Raw genomic sequence first — 19,252 nt, forward strand, 5'->3', positions numbered from 1 at the left:
TAGATTTAGAGGAAGAAAACAAGAAAAAAAATTTTGAACCAAATTCTCCTTGCCAGGCTCTGCACCCTGTCCCCCTTCCCTGCCAGGCTCTGTACCCTGTCCCCCCTCTGGTGGTCCAGTGGTAGGACAGGACGGGTAGAGACGAGGAGGATGAGCATCTCTCAACGAGTTCTGTATGGATGGAGTTGGAAACTACGCTTAAACGGGCTGTTAAGAGCTGAATTGCATAGCAGCAGCTTGGTGCAATATCTCAAGAAAGCTATGATCCGAGAGGATTGAGGATTATTAAAGAACCAAGGATGATTACATCTGATAAATCCTTTTTGGATAAATGGACTGCTATCCTCAATCGTTGTTCCAGAGACTTGATGATACTCTTAATAGAAACCACTGAAGTTACCGATAAGGAATTGTTGCACAAGGTGTCTGAGTTGGAGGTGGATTTACCCATAATTTTCCCTTAAAATTTTATCTCATCATTTATTCTATTACTTCAAAGTTGAAATGTAATTCTTGTTTTAGTTTGGATGTAATCCGCCTTGAACCGCAAGGTAATGGCGGAATAGAAATCACTAATAAAATGTAATGTAATGTAATTTACAACAAGCCCCTAAACATGAGGAATATCTCAAACAGAGAGAGGAGTTACAAAAAATGATTAAGGATTTTCAAGACAGCATCAAACAAACCAAAGTAAAGAAACTGAAGCGAGACGAGAAAGACTATCAGTTGGATAGGGTGTATACATGGAACAAAAACACCAGCATATAACACATTGAAAAAGAAGGTAGCCTTTGAAAGCTCATCGGCTGATACAGATGCACTAAGTGATGAATCAAATGAAGCATCTGGTGATAAACCAGGGGAAGGGGATTATCCAACACGAGGGGGAAAGACAAGGGGTCGGAGTCGACAACCACAGAGGGTGAGAACACAGCCGGTTCAATCGGGCATCAAGACCAGGTCAACGCAGAAATGACAACCTATCCTCCATGGATTTAACACAAGAACAGGAATAGATGTTAGTTAGGTTTGGGGTATGCTTTGGCATTCCCTCCAGATTTTTTTCAATTAAAAGTAGCATTTTTCAAATTCATACGTAAAATGCAATTAAGATTGATTTTTCAACAAACAGATGGGATTTCCAATCCAATAGATCAGGAGGAGCATGGGGAGGAGGATGACGAATCATATACGGTCACCTTACCCATATGCAAGATCCAGTCTAAGTGGGTTCCTCCAGGGGTGATGGACCCGGTCATCAGTACGTTCCGGGGTTGATCTTGAAAGATATTTTAAAGATTAAACAAGGCTGGCATTTTTATAAGACCCCTAAAAATTTGTCAGCACAACAATATGAGGGTCTACGTGAATTAATATCTAATAATGATATATTAATTTTTAAGGCTGATAAGGGAGGAGCAACAGTGGTGCTCAACAAATCAGATTATTTAGCTGAGGCTGGACGTCAACTGCAAGATCCCATAGCATACAGAAGGTTGGATTATGACCCTACTGAAAAGCTAAGGGAGGACATTTACGCTTGGGTATATCAGCACTACCAGGAGAAAATGATCACTAAGAAAGAATATGTGTTTTTAGTGCAAAAAGTCCCCAGGAGACCAGGGATTTATTTCGTACCAAAAATCCATAAGGGGGTGGACCCCCCTCCGGAACGCCCCATTGTAAACACCCGGGATTCCGTGTTGGATCCCTTATCCCAATTTGTAGACTATTTTTTAAATACAGAGGCAAGAAATGTGAAATCGTTTTTAAAGGACACCTCTCACTTTTTGAGGAAACTGGAGGAGGTTAAAAATTTGACAAGACAAAGTTAGACAAGTTCCTATTGAACAAGGTCGTACGCTAGTAAGGCTAGTCTCAGTTAGGGCACTGGTCTTTGACCAAAAGGGCCGCCGCGTGAGTGGACTGCTGGGCGCAATGGACCACTGGTCTGACCCAACAGCGGCATCTCTTATGTTCTTATGTCAAAACATTAGACTTATATAATCTATCCTATCACAGGATTACTTTTTAATTTCCTCAAGAGCCTCTCATAAGGGAGTTTATCAAATGCCTTCTAAAAATTTAGATACACCATATTAACCAGGAACTTTATTTATTTATTGGACTTCAGCAAAGCTTTGATAGCGTCCCGCACCGCAGATTGTTGAGCAAGATGACGTCGATGGGATTGGGAGCAACATTGACGACATGGGTCAATGACTGGTTAAGCGGTAGACTCCAGAAGGTAGTGGTTAACGGTACCCCCTCCAATACATCGGAGGTGACCAGTGGAGTGCCACAGGGCTCAGTCTTGGGACCGATCCTTTTCAACATATACATAAGAGACCTGATTCAGGGGCTTCAAGGTAAAATAACATTATTCGCCGATGACGCCAAACTATGCAACATAGTAGGTAACAGCGCTTTGCCCGACAGTATGGAGCAGGACCTGCTCTTATTGGAACATTGGTCCTCGACTTGGCAGCTAGGCTTCAATGCTAAAAAATGTAAGGTCATGCACCTTGGCAGCAGAAACCCATGCAGAACTTACACTCTAAATGTTGAGACCTTAGCTAGGACTAGGGCAGAACGTGATTTGGGAGTGATCATTAGTGAAGACATGAAAACTGCCAACAGGTGGAGAAAGCTGCATCCAAGGCTAGACAAATGGCAGGATGCATCCGTAGAGATTTCGTCAGCCGGAGGCTCAAAGTCATAATGCCCTTGTACAGATCCATGGTGAGACCTCATCTGGAATATTGTGTTCAATTCTGGAGACCACATTATCAAAAAGATGTGCGGAGAATTGAGTCGGTTCAACGAATGACCACCAGGATGGTCTCGGGACTCAAGAACCTCCCATATGAGGAAAGACTGAATAAATTGCAGCTATACTCGCTCGAGGAACGTAGAGAGAGGGGGGACATGATTGAGACATTTAAATATATCACAGGCCGCATCGAGGTGGAAGACGATATCTTCTTTCTTAAAGGACCTTCGACCACAAGAAGTCATCCGCTGAAAATCAAAGGCGGGCAATTTCATGGCGACGCCAGGAAGTATTTCTTCACCGAAAGGGTGGTTGATCATTGGAATGAACTTCCACTGCAGGTGATTAACACCAGCAGCATGCTAGATTTTATAAAGAAATGGGATATGCATGTGGGAACTCTAGCGGGGTGAAGTCTGAGGGTGGGTCATTAGCGTGGGCAGACTTGATGGGCTATAGCCCTTTTCTGCCGTCATATTCTGTGTTTCTGTGTTTCAAATCAATGTTAAGAGTGATAAAGGAAGACTTCCTCTAACTCACTGGGCCATGTTCAGTAATTTTGTATTTCCAGAATGGTCTCTATTATTATATTTGGTGCCAGGGTCGGAGAACAACATTTTGGTTTGAGGGGGCTAAGCAAACTGCTCTCTGACCCCACTCAAGCTATTTGCTGGTCAAAATATTGGTTGGGCTATGGCCCCAGTGACCTACCCTATTCCACTGCCTACGTCAGGCTCACTAGGCTAGTTTCCTAGATCTCTTTAAACTCTCAGGTTCCATGGCCAATTTAAACAATAGGTCTGTAATTTAATCTCTGAGTTCAGGTGATTTGTTCTGTTACATCTTCCAGGATCATCCCAATTTGCTTCAGCTCCTCTGATCACCACCAAAGACCATTTCCAGCCTGGATATCTTCCCCAATGCCCTCTTCAGTAAAGACCAAATAAAAGAAGTCATTTACTCTTTTTCACAATGGCCTTATCATTTCCGAGCACCTTTTTTACCTCTTTTGTTATCTAATGGTCCAGGCAGCTAAAATCAGACTTCCTGCCCCTACAGCAACCTTTTCAAATTCTCTTTTGGCTTTATTTTATTAATTCATGCTTTACACTTACATAGAAACAACACTGGTGAATTATCATATGGATCTACTTTCTATTTTTGAAAGTTGTCCTTTTAACTTCATCAGCCTCTTCCACTTCATCCTTTAACTATGCCAGCCTGTTTGCCCTTTGTTTGACCTTCTCTGAAGCAAGGAATACATTCAGCCTGTGCTTCCAAGATAGTATTTTTAAACAGTATTCACACCTCTTATAAGCTTTTAACCTTTGCAGCTACATTGCTAATGTTTTATAAATGTGTGTTCAAGTACCTCAGGGCAATTTGGATTTTAAACTCTCCTTTCCTTATCAAATGAAATTTTCCCACTGGTTAGATGAGAATAGGCTTAAATTAAAAATGAAACATTAAACAAGAGGCCAGATTTGAGAAGAGATCTCCAAAAGTTAGAAGAATGGTCAAAGGTCTGGAAGTTTAAATTTAATGTGAAATGTGGGGTGCAGAAATCCAAAAATGTATGAGAGATGGGAACATAAGAATTGCCAATGCTGGGTCAGATCAGTGGTCCATCGTGCCCAGCAGCCGACTCATACAGCGGCCCTTAGGTCAAAGACCAGGGCCCTAATTGAGTCTAGCCTTACCTGTGTACATTCTGGTTCAGCAGGAACTTGTCTAACCTTGTCTTGAATCCCTGGAGGGTTGATGACACCATCACCCCAAGATCCTTCTCCTGAGCAAGGTGATGAAAACAATGCAACCAAGGCAGTGGCCACAGCCAGAAGGATGCTAGGTGGCACAGAGAGGTACAAACAGCAAGAAAGGAGGTGCTGATGCCCCTGTACAAGTCACCAGTGAGGCCCCACTTGGAGCATTGTGTTCAGTTTTGGAGGCTGTATCTTGCTAAGAACACAAAAAGACCTGGAGCTGTTCAGAAAAAAAGCAACAAAAATGGTATGTTTATTAAAAATGGGGTTTGTACCTTATTCCAGTACTTTAGAGAGGCACAATCATAACACACAGAGCCTGAAGACTTTATATTTCACCAGGGCATTTGGGGATATGCTGAGTCTGGGGAACTGATGTGATCTCCTGGATTCCCCCCCAAACCCAAGCTGGACCGCTCTGTCCTGTATGTACCTTTTGATACTACTGATCATCCAGTTCTGTTTGAGTGCCTCCCTATGATCAGAAGGAGAGTACGTGCTTGAATAACCTCCTTTTTAAAAGGACAGGTTTCAAGTGTAGCCACTATATATATATATATATATATATATATATATATATATATATATATATATATATATATATATATATATATATATATATATATATATATATATATATATATACTTTGACCAAGCACAATTTAGACTAATCGTCCAATCCCTAGTCTTAGGTCTGCTGGATTATTGCAACTCCCTATATCTTCCTTGTCCAGCCACTATGATAAAACAACTCCAGACCATACAAAACACCGCCCTCAAATTGATCTACTCACTCAAAAAATATGATCACATAACAACTGCCTTCTTAGACTCTCACTGGCTACCCATACAAGCACGAATCCAATTCAAATTCCACTGCCTGATATTCAAAGCATTACACGGCTCTTCCCCCTCCTATCTAAACAACCGCTTAAACCAAATCTCCACCTCAAGACACAGAAGAACCTCGAACCCTTTTGCCTTCCCCCCACTCAAAGGCACACAACGCAAGAAAATGTTTGACAACCTTCTGGCAACACAAGCAGCAAAAATCAACCATTCCATCTCGAATCTTATGACAATATCAGACAACTTCAAAACATTCAGAAAAGAAATCAAAACCCTGCTTTTCAAAAAATTCATCCAAATATCTTAACCCATCCTCTTTTACCTCCAGAAGATTCACCTACCTTCAGATAAACTTCCCCCAAATTACCCACCTTAACACCTTCCAATTAAACAAATACCATAAATAGATTGTAACCTACCCTCTCTAACTGCATTCCATATGTATTTTTCATACAGTTCTTCACTGTCAGTTTAATTTCCATCCTATAAGTTCACATAGAATTTTTCTTTTTTCAACCATCTTTATTTTCTCTTCTTTATTAATTTCCAGGTACTTTAGTTAGATTGTGAGCCTTCGGGACAGTAAGGGAATTTTTTAAGTACCTTCTTACTTCTCATTTATAATCTTAATGTATATTTTCTTCAAACCGCTTAGAACCTAACGGATGTAGCGGTATATAAGAAATAAATTACATATATCAACAGAGTTTTGCCAATGGCATTCAGTTATGCAGGGAGAAGCTCAAGATACTCAATTAGAGAAACTCTCCTTTACCTACTAAGATCTTGCAAAACATATGACGGAATAAGTTATTTCGAAACTCTCAGAAGACTCGGGTTCTCTGGATCCAGCAGGAAACTTGTACTAGACTTTATCCCCTTCTAGTCTAGTCTGGGGTAATTTTATCAGCTGATACCTAAAGGTCAAATACGCACACTTGGGGAGCATTATTTGACAGTGGTTTAACCTTCTTTTCTGCTCAGATCTTTAATGAAGTTATATCATTTTCAACGGCTGAAGAAAATTTGATCTTTTCTTCTAACTGCAGGATTTTTTTTGAGCATAGAACATGCTTATTTGTCATCATAACTTGATTATCGCATTGCACTATATACCCAGGGAATTATAGCATGTTCAAAATAAACTATTACATTCAACAGCTGCAAGTTTAATCACATAGACCTTCTGAGCAGTTTACAAAAAGTAAATGAAATAGGAGGAATGGAATTACATCCTGGGTAGGACAGAAGAGCAGACAGAGATAGCATGACACCAGTGGCGTAAGGGGGAGGGGAGGTCCACCCTGAGTGCCCTCTTGGTGGGGGTGCCAGCACCCGTCCTCCACGAAACTAAACCTTAGGCTTATATACCGCATCTTCTCTGTAACAGTAGAGCTCGGCACGGTTTACAAGAAATTAGAAAGGAGAACAGATACAATATGGATTTGGAATATAATGGAGAGGAGCGGAATTTACGACTTTGAAAATAGCCAAGTTTTCAGATGTTTTCGAAAGGGCTGGAAAGAGCCCAGATCGCGCAGTTGAATAGAAAAATTATTCCACAGCTCAGTAATTTTGAAAAGTAGAGACTTCCCTAGTTTGCCAATGTAGGTAATGTCTTTCGATGTAGGAAAAGACAATTTAAATTTTGGAGTAGATCTGGTAATGTCAAATCTTACAGAATTCCAAGACAGAGGAATTAAAGGAAGAAGAATGCCAGGCAAGATCTTAAATGTTAAGCAGGCACATTTAAAATAAACCCTGGAAATTATTGGAAGCCAATGAAGTTTTTGCTCCTCTCCCCCACCTCCCCCCCACCACACACACACAGTACAGCATGCTATTTCCCTTGGGTGATAGTGTCCGAAGATCTAAAGGCAAAAAACCAGTGTGACAAGGTGGTGGCTTCTGCCAGAAGGATGTTGGGCTGTATAAAGAGAGGCGTAGCCAGTAGAAGGAAGAAGGTGTTGATGCCCCTGTACAGGTCATTGGTAAGGCCCCACTTTGTGTTCAGTTTTGGAGACCGTATCTGACGAAGGACGTAAGAAGACTTGAATCGGTCAAGAGGAGGGCGACGAAAATGATAGGAGGCTTGCGCTAGAAGACGTATGAGGAGAGACTGGAAGTCCTGAATATGTATACCCTAGAGCAGTTCTTCAACCTTTTTACACCTATGGACTGGCAGAAATAAAAGAATTATTTTGTGGACCAGCATTGATCCGCGGACTGGTGGTTGAAGAACACTGGGCTAAGTCGTGGGCCAGATCCGGCCCATCTCTACCCAATCTCCACCCCAGACCCCGCCCTCATAATAGTACTAATTGAAACACTATTTTTTCTATTTCTTTTTTCATAGATACACAATATAATCTTATTAACAACACATAATGGTTAATCACAACATTAAACTACACAAAGCACACTGACAGCAGATGTAAATTCTCAAAATTGACATAATTCAATCACTAAATTAAAAAATAAAATCATTCCCCCCTACCTTTGTTGTCTCCCTCCCTCCATGCTATGCCTTACCTTCTGGCCATTTTATGCCACCCCGGTGTTATCTTCAGGCTGGCTCCCTCTTCCTCACTGATGAAGTGCACAAAGCTGCAGGCAGTAGCTCCTTGCACATCCTGCACCTCATTTGGAAGCCTTCCTTCTGATGTTGCGACATCAGAGAGAAGGTTTCCGGTTCAGGCACAAGACGTGCGTAAGAGCCACTGCCTGTGGCTTTGTGCACTGAATCAGTGAGGGAGCTGGCTCAAAGATAATGCCGCATCGATCACACCGTGGACCGGTGGTTGAAGAACACTGTTTTGGGCCTGATGCATGTGCAGGCCCTGTGGACCGGCAGGAAATTTCTGTGGACCAGTGGTTGAAGAACACTGCCCTAGAGGAAAGGAGGGACAGGGGATATATGATTCAGACGTTCAAATACTTGAAGGGTATTAATGTAGAACAAAATCTTTTCCAGAGAAAGGAAAATGGTAAAACCAGAGGACATAATTTGGGGTGGTAGATTCAAGAGCAATGTTAGGAAATTCTACTTTACAGAGAGGGTGGTGGATGCCTGGAATGCGCTCCCGAAAAACGTGGTGGAGAGGAAAACGGTGACTGAGTTCAAAGAAGCGTGGGATGAACACAGAGGATCTAGAATCAGAAAATAATATTAAATATTGAACTAAGGCCAGTACTGGGCAGACTTGCACGGTCTGTGTCTGTATATGGCCGTTTTGGGGGAGGATGGGCTGAGGAGGGCTTCAGTGGCTGGGAGGGTGTAGATGGGCTGGAGTAGGTTTTGACAGAGATTTCGGCAGTTGGAACCCAAGCACAGTACCGGGTAGAGCTTTGGATTCTTGCCCAGAAATAGCTAAGAAAAAATTTAAATTGAATCAGGTTGGGCAGACTGGATGGACCATTCGGGTCTTTATCTGCCGTCATCTACTAAGTTACCTCTTTAATGTTCGCTGCGCAAGCAGCAACCCCAACCTGCTGCTTGCACTAGCATCAGCTCTTCTTCTGACATCACTTCCTGGACCCACGCCTAGGAGGCATGACCGCCCCAGGCGCCTCTCATCCTCGCTACTCCACCGAACGACTTCCTCCCCCTCCCCCAAAGAGGCAAGTGAGAGGTGGCTCAAAGCAAACAGAACCTCTATTTTGTCTTCACTTCATTGGTTAATTATCGGCAGAAAGTTAAAGCAAAAGAAGCAGCTGCATACTTTCTGCTCACAGGCGATTGGCCTTTTGGTGCCTCCATCTGTAAAGTGTTTTGAGATTATCAACAGCACAGGCAAGTGACACTTCTAGCATTATTCCATAGCCTTTTTTCTATGCTAGAAAATACAGTAAGTTGATAAATTTTACCAAAATCTGAACACCAATTTGTTTTTACCATTTTGTGTTAATGTTTAAAAACAAACGAGGCTTTCAGCTGTGGTACTGTGAGAATGTGGGTTTGTTTGTTTGTTTAAATAATTCACAATGCTATCACAATATAAAACTTGAAAACAGAAAATATTTCATCAGTAGAAATATATAAATATAAGAAAAAGAAAAAATAAATAAATCACATATTCAAATGCAATAGGGTAGTCTCAGGGTGCTGGTCTTTGACCAGAGGGCCGCCGCGTGAGTAGACTTCTGGGCACGATGGACCACTGGTCTGACCCAGCAGCGGCAATTCTTATGTTCTTATATGTTCTTAATAGTTACAAGCATTACATATGACACAATATCTTAAAAACTAACCCCATTAATTAGGAAAAAAAAGGGGGTGGGGAGTGGGTAGGAAAAGGAAACAAAGTTGGACATCACTATAGAAATAAAATCCAAATAATAAATGCTAAGTAGTACTGTGGAAATGTTGATGTACATTAGTGCTTAAAACTTTCCTATCGAGGTGGAAGAAGATCTCTTTTTTCTTAAAGGTCCCAGGGCAACAAGAGGGCATCCGTTGAAACTCAGGGGTGGGACATTTCATGGTGACACCAGAAAATATTTCTTCACCGAAAGGGTGGTTGAATGCTGGAATAGTCTTCCACGACAGGTAATTGAGGCCAGCAGCGTGCCAGATTTTAAGAAAAAATGGGATTGGCATGTGGGATCTCTTCACGGAGGGAGTTAGGGGGTGGGTCATTGGTGTGGGCAGACTAGATGGGCCGTGGCCCTTTTCTGCCGTCAGTTTCTCTGTTTCTAATTTATTTCTCAACTTCATGTATCTGATAGTGAATCTGTTATATGGTATTAAGCTGGTTTTAAGAAAGGTTTGGACAAGTTCCTGGAGGAAAAGTCTGTAGTCTGTTTTTGAGAAAGACATGGGGGAAGCCACTGCTTGCCCTGGATCGGTAGCATGGAATGAGCCTACTCTTTGGGGTTTGGCCAGGTACTAGTGACCTGGATTGGAAATCCTTTCATGAAACAATGTACCTATTGTTTAGTAAAAGTGCCACCTAATGTAATTGCAAGTACTGCTAATTAATGCTATTTTCAGTCTGAAACAAAAATCTATACAAGTTATTACATTATCTTTCCATGACAAGCTGTGCTCAATGGCAGCTGCAGCCAAGTCCACTCTTAAAGAGATACAAAGTCTATTATTGCCTATAACTTTCATGCAAATGGCATTTCAGCATATACAGATATGAAATGGGAAGCTGTCCAAAGATGACACTTTCTACATCAGATTTTCCACTAGAAAACATACTGAAGATGATTTTGCACTTCTAATTCTAGTTTAAGAAAATTATACCTCCCCATATTATATCAGCTTCTTCAAATTAAGAGGATGGATGCACCAGAATAGCTATAGTGCTACAACTGGTATAGATGTCATGATAAATGGAATAAGTTTCCATGTGCTCGGGTTAGCATGAACAATGCACAGTACGCAAAGATCACAAATTCAGAACAAAGCCAATATTACAGGAAAAAATATTTGCCCGACACAATGGAAACAAGAGTTGCGTGGAAGAAAAAAAATCCACATCACATTATAAAAGCAACAAAAGCAAATGCAAAAAATTATGCAATCATCACAGCAGAATATGAAAAGTAGCATTTGGTATTCCAATCCATGTTCTCCCTTCTGCATATGCTAGAGCAGTGTCTCTCAAACTTTTTTTTTAGCTTCGGCAGACTAAAGGGAGCAAATGTTTTTCATGGCACATTATAATTGAAATTATAAAATTGCAAAACCAGCAAAAAAATTAACCCCCTGCTTTACAAAGATACAACTGCCCAGAAAAGCATCACTAGAAATGCTAGCGGGCTTTGTAAAGGAGGGGATTAATTTGAGAATTATTTATTTAAAGTTCCTTATATAGAATAGAATTGCTAATCAACGCGATGGATATGCTTGTTTTTGAGTGCAAATGAACTCAAAACGCAGCTCGATAGTCGACAAGCAAACACGCATTTCATCATCCACCATCTGCAGTCATTCTCTTTATTTCAATTTAATTTCTGTCAGAGCTGAAAATCCAAGTTTGCAAAGATAAGATCCAAATGGTAACAAAGCCTTGATTGCTTTGTTGCTCAAGTTAGGATAACTAATGCATAAAAAATAAAACTAAAATTACTTGCCGTTAGCTTTCAAGGACCAATCACGTCAAAGAATGATGCTTTTCTGGGCAGTTGTATCCTTATGCACATAGATGCTCATAATGTTGACAGACTCTTGGGTACACAACACACATTTCATCTATTTTAGTGTACTGTATATGAGGGAATTTTAAAAAAACAAAGTAAAATTCTGGAATCTCTCATGGCACACCCAGAATCTCTTTGGGGCACACCACTGAGCCTTGACACACAGTTTGAGAGACACTGTGCTAGAGGAACTGAAAGCATTCTTTGGATCAATGACCAACGACAAAAATCAAGGACACCACAATTCAAGTGAATGGATCAGATTTTCCCCTGGAACAAACCTTAAAAATACTGGGAGTCACTTTAGACAAACATCTAACTCTGGAGAATCACACCGATCTAATATTTAAGAAAAGCATCTCGGTGCTCTGGAAACTCCGCACCTCTTTTCGTTTGTTAGTACAATCCTCCATTCTCAGCACCCTGGACTACTGCAACATCATTTACCTGGGCTCCTTGAAGAAAACCATCAGGAGACTGAAACTGATTCAGAACACCGCCGTCCGCCTCGTCTTTGCCTTGGACAAATGGGAACACGTCACCCCCTTCTACCATAAATTGCACTGGTTACCATTTGAATCCAGAGTCCTATTCAAGTTCTCATGCTTCTGCTACAAAACAGTATTTGGGATGTCACCAAGATACCTCAACCCTCACTTCAATTTAAACTACAACAATAAGAGCTCCCGCAGAATTCACCTGTTCACCTTCCCCTCACTAAAATTATGTCATTTCAAAAGGTTCCTCGACAGAACCTTCTCCTTCCAGGCGGCTAAACTGAACCCATGGCTAGCCCAAATTGTGCTCGATGCCCCCACCTACCTTGACTTCAGAAAACAACTCAAAACACACTTATTCCAGACTGAACTCTTAATACACTTTACTTCTACTTCTTTCACCACCATCCACTAATGAGCAAGAATCTCTTCCTACTCCACAGACTGAACTCTTAATACACTTTACTTCTTTCACCACCATCCACTAATGACCAAGAATCTCTTCCTACTCCTTTTTATTGTACACTAGTCTTTAAGCCCTTTACATTAATGGGTGCTAGAATAGATGTGTCTGTCTGTCTGTGTTTCTTTCTCTCTCTCTCTCCTTGGTCGCTGTCTGTGTCCTTCTGTCTTCCCCCCCACCCCCCGAGCAAAGCTGTCTGCCCCCAGCACACACCTCCCTCCCAAAGCAGCCCTCTTTCCCTCTCCCTGTCTCTCCATGGCCCCTTCTGTCTCCCCCCAGCACACCCCTCCCCCCAAAGCAACCCCCTTTCCCTCTCCCTGTCTCTCCATGGCCCTTTCTGTCTCCCCAAAGCAGCCCCCTTTCCCTCTCCCTGTCTCTCCATGGCCCCTTCTGTCTTCCCCCCAGAGCAAAGCTGTCTGTCCCCAGCACACCTCCCCCCCCAAAGCAGCCCCCTTTCCCTCTCCCTATCTCTCCATGGCCCCTTCTGTCTCCCCCCAGCACACCCCTCCCCCAAAGCAGCTCCCTTTCCCTCTCCCCCTGGCCCCCGGTATTGATCCGCTTCTTACCCTCCCTCCATCCCGGCGTTTTCTGGCCTGCTCCTCTTCAAAGCAGCCTGCGATCGTGGTGGCCAGCTTTAGCAAACCTTGCAGGCCGCTCTCCAACTCAGTAGCACGTTCCCTCTGACGCGATCCGGTGCATCAGAGGGAACGTGCTACTGAGGTTGGAGAGCGGCCTGCGAGGTTCTTTAAAGCCGGCCACCATCGCAGGCTGCTCTGAAGAGGAAGATCAGCGGCGGCAGCAACAGCGGCGAGTGAGGGCGGGACAGGCTGCTGTGAAGAGGAGGATCAGCGGTGGCGGCAGCGAGTGAGGGCGGGAGGTGTGTTCCTTGCCAAGGATGTGGGCAGGGAGAGAGCTTGCCTGGCTTCCAAATGGTGAGTGAGGGCGGGAGGAGGGGAGTGGCCAGAATGTTTCCTGCCGCCGGGTTCTAAAATGGAACACAGCCACGGATCACACACTACAGCGGCAGGGAACACGAAACCCTAAGTGCGCATGCACGCTTAGGGTTTTATTATATAGGATTCCTAACCTGTTAACTTCAATGACTTCATTGTTTGTGCCTCTGATTAACTGATGTGAACTGCCTAGAACTCGCTGGGTATGGCGGTATACAAAATAAATTATTATTATTATCATCAAGTTTGGAATGCCAATGGTATATAACAGTCCTCACTTGAGAACAAAATATTACACAAAATTTATTTTCAGGGCTTTAAAGTAGAGAATGGAACGGGGACAAATTTGTCTCTACAGGAACTCAGTTTCCCCATCCCGATGAGTTTTGTCGCTGTCCCTGCTCCATTCCTGTAAGCTTTGCCTTAACTGCACAAGCCTTAAACACTTATGATTTTACAGTGTTTGAGGCTTGTGCAGATGTGAACAGAACCTACAGGAAAATAACTCACCAGGACAAATGAGTTCCCACAGGGTTGGGGAAAAATTTGTCCCTGTGTCATTCTCTATTTTAAAGATAAATTCAGCATACCTACAGGACTGTTAATGTTTTCAATGAGTACGGTATACCATTATGAACAAAACCACAATTCATGCCAGTAATCTCTCCAGGGAAAAAAGTTCAGACATGAGAGTTACAAATAGAGGAAGCACAAAGACAAATAAGTCCTGGCCTCTGGGATGAGGAGAGGGAAGAGAAATAGATAGGTATTTTGGGGGGCTAGGAGTACCCTGAGAAGCACCACTCAGGTTCAGAGAAGTTCCACAACAGCAATAGAAACACAACACTTACTGCATTCATAGATTTGTTCAAGCTTATCTACAGAAGAGAGGGAGAAGAACTTGTAACCAGATTTGCTACCCACAGCTAGTGACCTGCAAAACAAAAAAGAGAAAAAAAGTTATGTACACAAAAATATTAAGTGTTTATAAAAGACTGCACTCCCTCTATCAGCTCCTTGCATGCTCTGCAACTGCCTTCCTCCAAAAAAAGAGTAACTTCATTCAGAGGTAACAAAAGGCAGGCTAAAACCCTATTATACAGGATGAAGAAGCATTACAGTATCACTGAAACACTCTTACAATACAATATCACTGAAACACTCTTAACATCACAAATACCTTCCCTCCTCCCACATTCTTCCCGCCCCACAGAAAATACCTGCCCTTCTCAACTTCTCTTGAATTCACCAATGATCTTCCATTGTAACCCACTATTTATAACTCTTTTGTAATCCACCTTGAACCACAAGGTAATGGCGGAATAGAAATCGCTAATGTAATGTAATGTAATATTTATAAAAGTTATTTCTAGTAATGCATGACTTGGTATGATGGCCAATTCTCTCTGCAGAGCCCATTTTGATTTCTGCCAGGTACTTTTGACCTGGAATGGCCACTGTTAGAAACACCAAGAAGGGGAAGGCCTGTCATTTTGGAAGAGGCAGGCCTGCTGGCAGGAGGGAGTGGGCATTCTTCTTGCCAGTCATCTCCTAAAGGTATGGGGGGGGATCTGGGAAATATCAGGGGGGATGTTGGGGTGTGAGGGAGTGTCGGGTGGGTGTTGCAGAGTGTCGGGTGGGTGTTGCAGAGTGTCAGGGTTTTGGGGGATTGACGGGCTAGCGCCAGGAGGGAGTGGGCATCTCTCCTGCCACAAACAGTGTCGGGGGGGGGGGGGGGGGGTCCCTGCCACTGCTGCTCACGGCAGGGAGATTCCCTTGCCGCGATCAGCTAATGGCAAGGGATCAGGCGTGATTCTCTGATACCTGTGACATGGGCGCCGGTTAGAGATTCTATGCAGGATGCTTAGGTGGCTGCTATGCAGAATTTCTCCCTTAATAAATATCTTTCAAATATTTAAACATCTGCATCCTCTCTCCCCTGTCCCTCCTTTCCTTTAGCACAATGGTTCTCAACCCAGTCTTTGGGGCACACCCAGACAGCTGGGTTTTCAGGATACCCATAATGAATATGCTTGAGAGAGATTAAATGCCCCGGGAAAGAGAGCAGGAAATATTAGAGAGCAAAAAAAAACAAAAGAACTCCAAAACATCTATTAGTAGACCAACAACTTTTGGGGCTCATGTGGAAAGAACAAGTCAATCCGTCTTCAAACACCATAATGATCCATCAAATTTCACACCCAATAGCACATTAGCATGTTCTTACCAGGCTCAGTGCTGACAACTTCCTTCCTTCTGAATTTCTGACAACCCCATCCCCGCATTTGATAGCGTCCCTCATCGAAGATTACTGAACAAGCTGAAATCGATGGGATTAGGAGACATTCTAACTACATGGGTTGGGGATTGGCTGAGCGGTAGACTTCAGAGGGTGGTGGTAAACGGTACCCCATCCAAAGCATCGGACGTGATCAGTGGAGTGCCGCAGGGATCGGTCCTGGGTCCGATCCTATTCAATTTATTCATAAGAGATATGACGAAAGGACTTAGAGGAAGGGTATCACTGTTCGCCGACGATGCCAAACTTTGTAACATAGTAGGCAGATGCTTATTACCTGATAATATGACACACGACCTACTACTGCTGGAAAAATGGTCAAAAACTTGGCAGCTAAGCTTCAATGCTAAAAAATGCAAGATAATGCACTTGGGCAGGAGAAACCCCTGTAGAACTTATGTACTAAATGGTGAGACCTTGGTTAGAACTACGGCGGAACGCGATCTAGGAGTGATCATTAGCGAGGATATGAAGGTTGCCAATCAAGTGGAGAAGGCTTCCTCCAGGGCAAGACAAATGATGGGGTGTATCCGTAGAGGTTTCGTCAGCAGGAGACCTGAGGTTATGATGCCGTTGTACAGAGCCATGGTAAGGCCTCATTTAGAGTACTGTGTGCAGTTTTGGAGCCCACACTACCGAAAGGACGTGCTGAGGATCGAGTCGGTTCAGCGAACGGCCACCAGGATGGTCATGGGGCTCAAGGATCTCACGTATGAAGAAAGACTAAAGAAGTTGCGGCTGTACTCACTTGAGGAAAGAAGAGAACGGGGAGATATGATTGAAACGTATAAGTACATCACGGGACGCATCGAGTCAGAAGATGATATCTTCTGGCTCATGGGACCCTCAACCACCAGAGGGCATCCGCTGAAAATCAGGGGAGGGAAGTTTCATGGCGATCCCAGGAAGTACTTCTTCACCGAGAGAGTGGTGGACCATTGGAACAGACTCCCACCCCAGGTGATAAAGGCCAGTAGCGTAACAGATTTTAAGAAAAAATGGGATACTCACGTGGGATCTTTAAGGGAGTAAACTCAGGGGGGGGATACTTGGAATGGGCAGACTTGGTGGGCAATAGCCCTTTTCTGCCGCTTTTTCTATGTTTCTATGTTTCTATGATGCATTACGAGACCTGCCCCAACAATTTCACCGGGTAGAATCAGGGACAACAAATACCAAACTGTTTCAGCATAGAAGTTCAAAACCAGGCCTGTCACAATGTCTCCCTTTTGCCCGAGTCCATACGTCAAACTCCATCGATGGTAGTATTCAAAACTAGGCTAAAAGCACCCCCCTTTTTTTTTTTAGATTGCTTTTAATTCCCATTTGCTTGTTATGCTCCCATGCCTGTTTTCATCATTCCTCTCTGAGAAACTCCCTAACCCCTTACTGTTTATCTGCTCGATTAGATTGTAAGCTCTGAGCAGGGGTTGTCTCTTGAATGTTTTAATGCACAGTGCTATAGAAATGATAAGTAGTAGGAAATGGATACAAGGCAGCAGCCTTTTCTCCTAATGGCAACCCTGCCCTTACCCCATGCTCTACCTCGAACCTGCACAGCTGTGGTGCAACCTAAGCGTCATCCAGGACCCTCCCAAACAGTTTCTAGGATAGCAGTGTGGAACTTGAAAAATTGCACCTTAGAAATATACTTCTTAGTATTATAAGATTCTGGACTCTAAGCTTAGTCACTATGTATGACCCCTCTGCTGGATGTGAATTACTCCACTGTCATTTGCGTGTACAGTGTTACTTGAGGCTAGTGTTTATTTATTTCCACAGCGGGACAGAGAACCACTTCCTCGTGTTACTTATTTTAATCAATTAGTAAAAGTTATCTGGGGAGGGGTATTCAAAACCAGACTAAAAATCTACTTATTTGAGGCTGCATTTAAACATTTACCCAACCGACAGATCTGTCTGTCATTCCCTTAAGAGTCCCCTACCACCTTTCAGCCCCCCTCTGTGTGTCTGTCATAATAAGATTATAAGCTCTTCTGAGCAGGGACCGTTTCTTGCATGTACAAGAAATAATAAATTGTTGATATTGTTGTTGAGGACCCACAAAAAAAACAAAGAGATTGAGAGAGAGACAACTCCCTCCAACCAAACTTGCTCAAGAGCAGTGAGCTGCATGGGCCTTTGAGTTGGGGGGGGACCCCTTCCCTTCCCCCCTCCTCCTCTCCCCTCCCATCCCCCTACTTCCCCCTCCCCTTCCCATCCCCCTCCTCCTCTTCCCTTCCCCCCTCCCATCCCTCCCCCTACTTCTCCCCTCCCCCTCCCATACCTCCCCCACTTCTCCCCCTCCCGCTTCTCCCCTTCCCACCTCCCCCCTCCCCTCCCCCTTCTCCCCTTCCCACCTCCCCCCTCCCCTCCCCCTTCTCCCCTCACTTCTCCCCTCCCCCCCTCCTTTCCCCCTCCCCCCACCCCTCCTTTCCCCTCACTTCTCCCCTCCCCCCACCCCATCCCTCCCCCCACTTCTCCCCCCACCCCATCCCTCCCCCCACTTCTCCCCCCACCCCTCCTTTCCCCTCCCCTCACTTCTCCCCTCCCCCCACCCCATCCCTCCCCCCTCCCCCCACTTCTCCCCTCCCCCCCACCCCATCCCTCCCCCCTCCCCCCACTTCTCCCCTCCCCCCACTTCTCCCCTACCCCCCTCCCATCCCCCCTCCTTTCCCTCTCCCCACCCCCCACTTCCATCCCACTTACCCACCCCCCCACTTCCATCCCACCTCCCATCCCCATCCCCCCACTTCTTCCCTCCTCCCCCCCTCCTTACGTGTTGTCCTGATTGAAGTTGGCGAACAGCAGCTGGCTAGAGCCAGCCTCGCCACTCTGACTCGCCAGGTTCATGGCTGGAGCGGCGGCGGTGGCGGCCCCGGGCTCCCCTCAGCGTCCGCTCCGCCGGCCTCTGCTCGGCCTCTTCATCCCTTCCCCACACACGCCGCTTGTTTACGCTCGCGCTGGGCCGGACCCTCGGCGCCTCGCGCTGCGCCTGCGCGCTCCCACCCCCTCCCTCCTTCACGTCGCCAACGTCGCGCTCGAGCATGCTCCGTGGGCTCCCCGTCCTCCGAAGGACGCGGCGCGAAGAGGCCGAAGTGCGCACGCGTGGCCGGGGTTAGGGAACGTGCGGGTGAGCGCGTGGGAGTTTAGACTGCTTGTGTTGCTCAGACTAACCGAAATGACTCCTAGGCCACGAGTTGCTTCCCAAAAGCTGCCTGGGACTTTGATGTCTGGACCTAACAGGGGTGACTGTAACTGCCTAGTCTGAAAACTGAATTTGCAAATTTACAATACATGGCTTGTATGGGAAAAATAATATTTAGACAGGCCGGTTGGGTTTTCTGCCTTTGTAAACATAAACAATTGCCCTATAATTCCCAGCTATAATATTAAACACCTTTGTTTTGCTAAGGGATGGGTAATTTGTCTTCTTTGGCACCCCCCAATCATTTTGGAAAAGTTGGCATCTGTTAATCAACCATTGTTTAGGTTGGCTGTT

General features: G+C 44.4%; 1 protein-coding gene across 2 annotated transcripts in view; it reads right to left on the bottom strand.

Annotated features, from left to right (window-relative positions):
* The window catches only part of WIPI2 (WD repeat domain, phosphoinositide interacting 2), a 58,631-nt gene extending 39,860 nt beyond the window's left edge, over window positions 1–18,771 (bottom strand). The window contains exons 1-2 of one of the 2 annotated variants that reach the window (XM_033914502.1): window positions 18,530–18,771; window positions 14,303–14,385 (exon numbers count right to left, since the gene is read on the bottom strand). In XM_033914502.1, the coding sequence (XP_033770393.1) occupies window positions 14,303–14,385; window positions 18,530–18,603 (157 nt within the window). In that variant the 5' untranslated portion in view covers window positions 18,604–18,771. The remainder of the gene's footprint in view (window positions 1–14,302; window positions 14,386–18,529) is intronic. The other variant, XM_033914501.1, reaches the window with a different exon arrangement.
* Between the last annotated feature and the right edge of the window lie 481 nt (window positions 18,772–19,252).

The sequence above is a fragment of the Geotrypetes seraphini genome, chromosome 11 (genome assembly GCF_902459505.1).
Source record: "Geotrypetes seraphini chromosome 11, aGeoSer1.1, whole genome shotgun sequence".
Lineage (NCBI taxonomy): Eukaryota > Metazoa > Chordata > Amphibia > Gymnophiona > Dermophiidae > Geotrypetes > Geotrypetes seraphini.